At 36.7% G+C, this 10,000-nt stretch overlaps 3 protein-coding genes across 3 annotated transcripts in view; 1 reads left to right on the top strand and 2 right to left on the bottom strand.

The window, feature by feature from the left end:
• Nucleotides 1-697, bottom strand: part of LOC143028748 (uncharacterized) — a 1,971-nt gene extending 1,274 nt beyond the window's left edge. Inside the window, exon 1 of the mRNA XM_076191118.1 lies at nucleotides 1-697. This exon is cut by the window's left edge and continues 176 nt beyond it. Within this exon, the coding sequence (XP_076047233.1) occupies nucleotides 1-697 (697 nt within the window).
• Nucleotides 698-817: 120 nt separating this feature from the next.
• Nucleotides 818-2,116, bottom strand: LOC143028747 (uncharacterized). The gene has a single exon (XM_076191117.1). The coding sequence runs from the start codon at nucleotides 2,114-2,116 to the stop codon at nucleotides 818-820; it is 1,299 nt and encodes a 432-aa protein (XP_076047232.1).
• Nucleotides 2,117-8,876: 6,760 nt separating this feature from the next.
• The window catches only part of LOC143028746 (uncharacterized), a 2,601-nt gene continuing 1,477 nt past the window's right edge, over nucleotides 8,877-10,000 (top strand). The window contains exon 1 of the mRNA XM_076191116.1: nucleotides 8,877-10,000. This exon is cut by the window's right edge and continues 379 nt beyond it. Within this exon, the coding sequence (XP_076047231.1) occupies nucleotides 8,877-10,000 (1,124 nt within the window).

The following is a 10,000-nucleotide window of genomic DNA, read 5'->3' as shown; positions in this document are numbered from 1 at the left end:
CATTGATTTCTTCGGTTCCCTCGGTTTTAGTGAATAGAACTCTGTCACATCCTTTGTTGACGTACTTTGTAACGTACGCTATAGCCTTAATAGAATTTGAACACTCTACGTTTATGTGAGAGTTAAATCTCAAGCAAAGATAGGGGTTGTAAGGCACCACCCATGAGTTGTCGATAGTTACTTCCTGTCCCTTTAACTTTTTCACAAAGGAGAAACCTCCTTCTCCCACAGCTCTTCTCCTGTAGAGAGGGTAGCCGTTGTTTCCGAATTTTATCGTTGAACGGCACTGTTTCGGAAAATCTTTCTGGCACGTCCCTCTATCGTTTTTCTTCCCATTACAACACACGGAGCTTTCATCGTAGCCTATGCACGGTCCGTGTATCATGTTAATGGTAACAATATCATACAGTTCTGGGTGTTTTTTCTTGTCGGGTATCTCGGCGGATATTAGGCTCGAAACGGTATTTTCAGTCACTTTACGTTTCATCCATAGAAGAATGTGAACGTGAGGCAAGCCTCTTTTCTGCCACTCAATGCTGTACAAATGAGCTGAGACTTCTCCGAATATTTTATCTGTTAATAACTCTCTCATTAGTTGGTCTACCTTGAGTTTAAAAACACGACTAACTATATCTGGACGATTACAGACGTTAATAGTGTCGCCGTATAGTGTCAATTCTTTCCATTTCGGATTCATAGTGAAAGTTATGAAAAAATCCGGAGAACCGTATCTTGACACAAAACTTAACGCATCCTGTTGCCTCTCTTTCATGTATCTCGGGCCTCCCACGAAACACTTAGGAAGTAGCACTCGTTGTCAATTTTTGGCTGAATCACTCTTAAGAATATCGGACCTCTCTTTTCTGATTTCATGTTGGTTAAAACGGATATAATCTAATCGATTTGATTCAGCCTTCACGTAACAGTCAATAACGAACCTCTGGAACAGTGTTCGACATTGAAAGAGAGCTGTGAAACAGTTCTCTCTTTCCATAAACATAGAAGCGTAATATGCGCACGGAGAAATCTTCTTCTCGTTCCCAGCTTTGTTAGCCTTCAGAGACCGCAAAAGATACGTGTAACCCATATCTCCGTTGGGTATCAATAAAGGGTACTGGAACGGATCATAAAAGAAACTGGTGTGATCCACAAACCTAATTTTATATTTCGAATCCTTCTTGGGACTGGTTATCTTTATTAAAAGAGGATCGTGCTCGTCGTCTAGATTCACTATACCACCCACATTCACATTTGATGTCGGAAGGTGGTAAACTCCTTTATGTTCCTTCGTTTCAAAGTTTTCAACCGCTTTAAGTTGGAGATTCATTTGTGGTATCTCTTTATGCTTTTCAATATGCAATGCTATCAGTTCCCTGGAGTTTTCTATTTCAGACAAAATCTGTCTCAAACACTTATTGTTTTCGAGAAGGTAGTTGAATATTATACGAATTATCTCCTCGTTCTCGTTGTACTCTCTTTCTTCTATTTCTCTTCTGGATTTAGTTGATTTTTTCTCCTCGCTTATAGGTGCTTCCAAAAACAACTTAGAGACTTTATAGGTTCTGAGTCTAATTTGTTCCTCTCTACTGTTATAGAAATAGAGATCTAGGAAGTTATCGACAACCCCGTTAGGTCTTCTCCGTGTTAAGTCCTTTACGTCTCCGTTGGAAAACTTTTCTTCGTCCGAAAACATACCTCGAGTCTCCTTGTCTCCCACTAATAACTCTGGCCTCACATAACTGGTTCTGTGGTATATAGCACCCTTTATCTTGTACACCATAGCTTTTTCAGCTGCATTTTCCAATTTCTTGGATGTTGCAAAGGAACTGAAACTAAAGACAGTATTAAACCCGATTGTGTTCTTAAGAAATCTTTTAGAAAGAGGGGTAACACCTTCAAATAGTGATTTGAACTCTTCGTTTTTTATCTCAGAGGGTTTCACAGCTGGGATTTGTCCCGATCTACAACACAAACCCTCTGTCTCCCTTTTCCACCTTAAAGCATCACAGTACTTGCACTTTACGTCGCCAAGTTTTCCAATGCTGTGTTCCACAACGTCGTAGGTGTCCCTTATTCGTGCTTTCAAACCACTACAGTCTTCTTCGTAATCCGTCATTTCAAGCTTTATCCCCCCTTCCCAATGTTCCTTCTTTTCCTCCCGGACTTTTTCGAGTAACTTCTTATCTTCTTCTGTTACTAACATTATTCCTTTCTCTTGTCTTGCTAGTATCTCTTTGTATTTCTTCATTTTCTCTCTGTTATTTTCTCTATTGGCTCTAAACGTCTCTGTCTCGAGAAGTCTTTGTTCCCTCTCTTCCTTTTTCCTCCTTGAAGCTTCTACGGCCTCGAGTCTCTTTCTAATTCCTTCGCCTTTGCTGTAGCTTCTCTTTCCTTTTCTTCGGCTAACTTCTTCTTTCGTTCAGCTTCCTCCTTCCTCCGCTCTGTTCTTTCTTTCTCTTCTGCTTCTAACTGTATTCTTTTCTTCTTCTGTTCTGTTTCTCTTTGGACCTTCTTTATAGCGTGTTTGTTCCTCTTTTCAGCCACTTTGTACTTCTTAAAGATCCGTTCAAGGTAGTGCTTCTGGTACGTCTTATGGCACCACTTTCCTCCGTTATTGGCATAACTCTTGTATCCCGCAAAGTAATGCTTAATGAAATTATCTGACGTTTCTTCATTAATCGCTTCTTCCAATAAGGGAATGGAGTCGAAAAGAGAATCTTCGTATTCATAGTCCTTACTATCTCGAAGAATCTTGTTGAGAGACAGAGTTTTCCGATGAAACTCTTTAATGTCCTTCTCCAACCAGAAACGTTGGTTATCAGCGTATAGAGAAGGGAATAAAGAAGAGTGCTCTGCTGTTAACTTGTTGAAAAGCGCTTTATTGTTTTGTACATTTTTCTTGTCTTGGCTCTTCTTCGTGGTGACCCAACTCCAGAAATGTCGTATCCTCCTCTTTCTCTGAGCTTCAGTTTCTTTAGCCATTTAACGATAACCAACTCCGAGAAGGGGGCCGTAGTTCAGAAACCCCAACCCGTTAACTTTCAAATGTATGCTTACAGCTAGGCCGGCGGGGTGTCCCAGAAACACAATGGAAGTCGCAGACACCCCCGGGCCGGCCGACTCAGATCGGGAGCGCTCCAGAATTTTTTTGAGAGAGTTATATATATATATATATATATATATATATATATATATATATTTCAACCACAGTACACTTTAATCCTAAGCCATCAACATCGAGAGACACTCGAAGAGGCCAATATGCAGGAATTGATGCGTGATACGGCCAAGGAATCGAACCTGGGCTAGCACGTGACAAGTGTTAGTGACTCAACCGATTGCCCCATCAAGAGAGATATAAGTTGAGCGAAACTTTTCTTATACATTTGTATGCTCGAGTTACATTCAAGTACACGAAGTTTTGCCTTCAACTCATCTCCATTATGATAACTCAAATGGTAGGTATACGGATGTGGGAAAGTATTTGTACATCACTAAATGGGTCCCAGTGAACAGATATATATTTCAATCAACCACAACGCACTTTAATTCTAAACCATCAACATCGAAAAAATCCGAGGAGGCCAACATGCAGAAATTGAAACGTGGTACGGCCATTAACTCGAACCCGTGACAAGTGATAGTGACTTAACCAATAGCGAAATCAATAGAAATATAAGTTGGGCGCAACTTTTAATTTATATTTGTATGCTTGAGTTACAAACAAGTATACGAAATTTTGCGTTCAACCCATCTCCACTACGATAGTACAATTGCAACTCTGCAACTCCGTAGTGGCCATTGTTTTCAAAACATCTAAGTCGTACAATGAATTTCTCGCCACCTACCCCTCTATCTACCTACTTGTCTACTTTAATTTATAAAATTCTTACATACATACATGCATACATACATACATACATACATACATACATACATACATACATACATACGTACATACATACATACATACATACATACATGCATACATACATACATACATACATACATACATACATACATACATACATACATACATACATACATACATACATACACACATACATACATAATGGTACATACATATATGCAACAATATATTAAGACTGAAAAAGTCATCAATATAATGGTTGGTGATGAATTCTTTGAGGAGGCTTCAGCCTAGGCAGAAATGATATTCCAGTCTAAATATACATTTTTTCTTCAGAGGAAAGGGAGGTTAGAAAAAATCGGATTTATAAGATATTAATACAGAAGTGATGGAAATGCTCAATCTTTTGTAATCATTGCTGTGAGAAAAACTTTGGGACCTGAAGGGATCTCAGACTGGATACTTAAAGGATAACCACACTACACATGTATTACTTTACATAAATGTGCTGTAAATCACATCTAGAATACATACACATATATAGTCATATATATATATATATATATATATATATATATATATATATGTGTGTGTGTGTGTGTGTGTGTATGTATATATATATACATATATATATACATATATATATATATATGTATTATATATATGTATATATATATATATATATATATATATATATATAAGTGTGTATATATATATATATATATATAAATATATATGCATATATATAATATATATGTATATATACAGTGGTATCTTGAGATACGAATTTAATTCGTTCTGTAACTATCGTCGTATGTCAAAAAAGTCGTATCTCAAAGCGAATTTTCCCATTTAAAATAATGTAATATGTATTAATGCGTTCCAACGATATGAAACCACTCCAAAATACAGTTAAATTAAATATAATATAACAATTTGTATATAAATAAACTAGTAATAACACACATAATGATAAAATAACATATTGATGTATGATAAATGTCAATAAAATCAATAAAAAAGAAAGGAGTTTTACTGTACTGTACTTACCATAGTGACAGGTGAGGTGCGGCCTGGAGGAGGAGGAGGAGGGAGGGGTGGCAGGGAATGATTTTATCTCTTTTTATTTACGTACACTTAATAACTAAACAAACACTTAATAAGTAAACAAACACAAATGAAAACATTGCTAAACTAATTTATATATATATATATATATATTTATATATATATATATATATATATATATATAAATTAGTTTAGCAATGTTTTCATTTGTGTTTGTTTATTTATTAAGTGTTTGTTTAGTTATTAAGTGTACGTAAATAAAAAGAGATAAAATCATTCCCTGCCACCCCTCCCTCCTCCTCTTCCTTCAGGCCGCACCTCACCTGTCACTATGGTAAGTACAGTACAGTAAAACTCCTTTCTTTTTTATTGATTTTATTGACATTTATCATACATCAATATGTTATTTTATCATTATGTGTGTTATTACTAGTTTATTTATATACAAATTGTTATATTATATGTAATTTAACTGTATTTTGGAGTGGTTTCATATCGTTGGAACGCATTAATACATATTTCATTATTTTAAATGGGAAAATTCACTTTGAGATACGACTTTTTTGACATACGATGATGGTTACAGAACGAATTAAATTCGTATCTCAAGGTACCACTGTATATATATATATATATATATATATATATATATATATATATATATATATGTACGTATATATATATATATATGTATATATATATATACATATATATATAATACATATATATATACTTATATGTATATATATATGTGTATATATATACATACACACACACACACACACACACACATATATATATATATATATACATATATATATATATATATATGCATATATAGGTGTATGTATTCTAGATGTGATTTACAGCACATTTATGTAAAGTAATACATGTGTAGTGTGGTTATCCTTTAAGTATCCAGTCTGAGATCCCTTCAGGTCCCAAAGTTTTTCTCACAGCAATGATTACAAAAGATTGAGCATTTCCATCACTTCTGTATTAATATCTTATAAATCCGATTTTTTCTAACCTCCCTTTCCTCTGAAGAAAAAATGTATATTTAGACTGGAATATCATTTCTGCCTAGGCTGAAGCCTCCTCAAAGAATTCATCACCAACCATTATATTGATGACTTTTTCAGTCTTAATATATTGTTGCATATATGTATGTACCATTATGTATGTATGTGTGTATGTATGTATGTATGTATGTATGTATGTATGTATGTATGTATGTATGTATGTATGTATGTATGTACGGATGTATGTATGTATGTATGTATGTATGTATGTATGTATGTATGTATGTATGTATGTATGTATGTATGTATGTATGTATGTATGTATGCATGTATGTATGTAAGAATTTTATAAATTAAAGTAGACAAGTAGGTAGATAGAGGGGTAGGTGGCGAGAAATTCATTGTACGACTTAGATGTTTTGAAAACAATGGCCACTACGGAGTTGCAGAGTTGCAATTGTACTATCGTAGTGGAGATGGGTTGAACGCAAAATTTCGTATACTTGTTTGTAACTCAAGCATACAAATATAAATTAAAAGTTGCGCCCAACTTATATTTCTATTGATTTCGCTATTGGTTAAGTCACTATCACTTGTCACGGGTTCGAGTTAATGGCCGTACCACGTTTCAATTTCTGCATGTTGGCCTCCTCGGATTTTTTCGATGTTGATGGTTTAGAATTAAAGTGCGTTGTGGTTGATTGAAATATATATCTGTTCACTGGGACCCATTTAGTGATGTACAAATACTTTCCCACATCCGTATACCTACCATTTGAGTTATCATAATGGAGATGAGTTGAAGGCAAAACTTCGTGTACTTGAATGTAATTCGAGCATACAAATGTATAAGAAAAGTTTCGCTCAACTTATATGTTTCATGATGGCGCAATCGACTAGGTCATTAACAATTGTTACGTGCTAGACCGGTATCGATTCCTTGGCCGTACCACGTTTCAATTTCTCCATGTTGGCCTCCTCGGATTTTCTCGAAATTGATGGCTTAGAATTAAAGTGTATTGTGGTTGAAATATATATATATATATATATATATATATATATACATATATATATCTATAACTCTCTCAAAAAAATTCTGGAGCGCTCCCGATCTGAGTCGGCCGGCCCGGGGGTGTCTGCGACTTCCATTGTGTTTCTGGGACACCCCGCCGGCCTAGCTGTAAGCATACATTTGAAAGTTAACGGGTTGGGGTTTCTGAACTACGGCCCCCTTCTCGGAGTTGGTTATCGTTAAATGGCTAAAGAAACTGAAGCTCAGAGAAAGAGGAGGATACGACATTTCTGGAGTTGGGTCACCACGAAGAAGAGCCAAGACAAGAAAAATGTACAAAACAATAAAGCGCTTTTCAACAAGTTAACAGCAGAGCACTCTTCTTTATTCCCTTCTCTATACGCTGATAACCAACGTTTCTGGTTGGAGAAGGACATTAAAGAGTTTCATCGGAAAAATCTGTCTCTCAACAAGATTCTTCGAGATAGTAAGGACTATGAATACGAAGATTCTCTTTTCGACTCCATTCCCTTATTGGAAGAAGCGATTAATGAAGAAAAGAAATATAATTTCATTAAGCATTACTTTGCGGGATACAAGAGTTATGCCAATAACGGAGGAAAGTGGTGCCATAAGACGTACCAGAAGCACTACCTTGAACGGATCTTTAAGAAGTACAAAGTGGCTGAAAAGAGGAACAAACACGCTATAAAGAAGGTCCAAAGAGAAACAGAACAGAAGAAGAAAAGAATACAGTTAGAAGCAGAAGAGAAAGAAAGAACAGAGGGGAGAAAGGAGGAAGCTGAACGAAAGAAGAAGTTAGCCGAAGAAAAGGAAAGAGAAGCTACAGCAAAGGCGAAGGAATTAGAAGAAAGAGACTCGAGGCCGTAGAAGCTTCAAGGAGGAAAAAGGAAGAGAGGGAACAAAGACTTCTCGAGACAGAGACGTTTAGAGCCAATAGAGAAAATAACAGAGAGAAAATGAAGAAATACAAAGAGATACTAGCAAGACAAGAGAAAGGAATAATGTTAGTAACAGAAGAAGATAAGAAGTTACTCGAAAAAGTCCGGGAGGAAAAGAAGGAACATTGGGAAGGGGGGATAAAGCTTGAAATGACGGATTGCGAAGAAGACTGTAGTGGTTTGAAAGCACGAATAAGGGACACCTACGACGTTGTGGAACACAGCATTGGAAAACTTGGCGACGTAAAGTGCAAGTACTGTGATGCTTTAAGGTGGAAAAGGGAGACAGAGGGTTTGTGTTGTAGATCGGGACAAATCCCAGCTGTGAAACCCTCTGAGATAAAAAACGAAGAGTTCAAATCACTATTTGAAGGTGTTACCCCTCTTTCTAAAAGATTTCTTAAGAACACAATCGGGTTTAATACTGTCTTTAGTTTCAGTTCCTTTGCAACATCCAAGAAATTGGAAAATGCAGCTGAAAAAGCTATGGTGTACAAGATAAAGGGTGCTATATACCACAGAACCAGTTATGTGAGGCCAGAGTTATTAGTGGGAGACAAGGAGACTCGAGGTATGTTTTCGGACGAAGAAAAGTTTTCCAACGGAGACGTAAAGGACTTAACACGGAGAAGACCTAACGGGGTTGTCGATAACTTCCTAGATCTCTATTTCTATAACAGTAGAGAGGAACAAATTAGACTCAGAACCTATAAAGTCTCTAAGTTGTTTTTGGAAGCACCTATAAGCGAGGAGAAAAAATCAACTAAATCCAGAAGAGAAATAGAAGAAAGAGAGAGTACAACGAGAACGAGGAGATAATTCGTATAATATTCAACTACCTTCTCGAAAACAATAAGTGTTTGAGACAGATTTTGTCTGAAATAGAAAACTCCAGGGAACTGATAGCATTGCATATTGAAAAGCATAAAGAGATACCACAAATGAATCTCCAACTTAAAGCGGTTGAAAACTTTGAAACGAAGGAACATAAAGGAGTTTACCACCTTCCGACATCAAATGTGAATGTGGGTGGTATAGTGAATCTAGACGACGAGCACGATCCTCTTTTAATAAAGATAACCAGTCCCAAGAAGGATTCGAAATATAAAATTAGGTTTGTGGATCACACCAGTTTCTTTTATGATCCGTTCCAGTACCCTTTATTGATACCCAACGGAGATATGGGTTACACGTATCTTTTGCGGTCTCTGAAGGCTAACAAAGCTGGGAACGAGAAGAAGATTTCTCCGTGCGCATATTACGCTTCTATGTTTATGGAAAGAGAGAACTGTTTCACAGCTCTCTTTCAATGTCGAACACTGTTCCAGAGGTTCGTTATTGACTGTTACGTGAAGGCTGAATCAAATCGATTAGATTATATCCGTTTTAACCAACATGAAATCAGAAAAGAGAGGTCCGATATTCTTAAGAGTGATTCAGCCAATAAAGGACAACGAGTGCTACTTCCTAAGTGTTTCGTGGGAGGCCCGAGATACATGAAAGAGAGGCAACAGGATGCGTTAAGTTTTGTGTCAAGATACGGTTCTCCGGATTTTTTCATAACTTTCACTATGAATCCGAAATGGAAAGAATTGACACTATACGGCGACACTATTAACGTCTGTAATCGTCCAGATATAGTTAGTCGTGTTTTTAAACTCAAGGTAGACCAACTAATGAGAGAGTTATTAACAGATAAAATATTCGGAGAAGTCTCAGCTCATTTGTACAGCATTGAGTGGCAGAAAAGAGGCTTGCCTCACGTTCACATTCTTCTATGGATGAAACGTAAAGTGACTGAAAATACCGTTTCGAGCCTAATATCCGCCGAGATACCCGACAAGAAAAAACACCCAGAACTGTATGATATTGTTACCATTAACATGATACACGGACCGTGCATAGGCTACGATGAAAGCTCCGTGTGTTGTAATGGGAAGAAAAACGATAGAGGGACGTGCCAGAAAGATTTTCCGAAACAGTGCCGTTCAACGATAAAATTCGGAAACAACGGCTACCCTCTCTACAGGAGAAGAGCTGTGGGAGAAGGAGGTTTCTCCTTTGT

Source organism: Oratosquilla oratoria, chromosome 10 (assembly GCF_046742065.1).
Source record: "Oratosquilla oratoria isolate Oo_2021 chromosome 10, ASM4674206v1, whole genome shotgun sequence".
NCBI lineage: Eukaryota > Metazoa > Arthropoda > Malacostraca > Stomatopoda > Squillidae > Oratosquilla > Oratosquilla oratoria.
The sequence above is the reverse complement of the archived record's forward strand: the minus strand, read 5'-3'. Positions and strand labels throughout refer to the sequence as shown.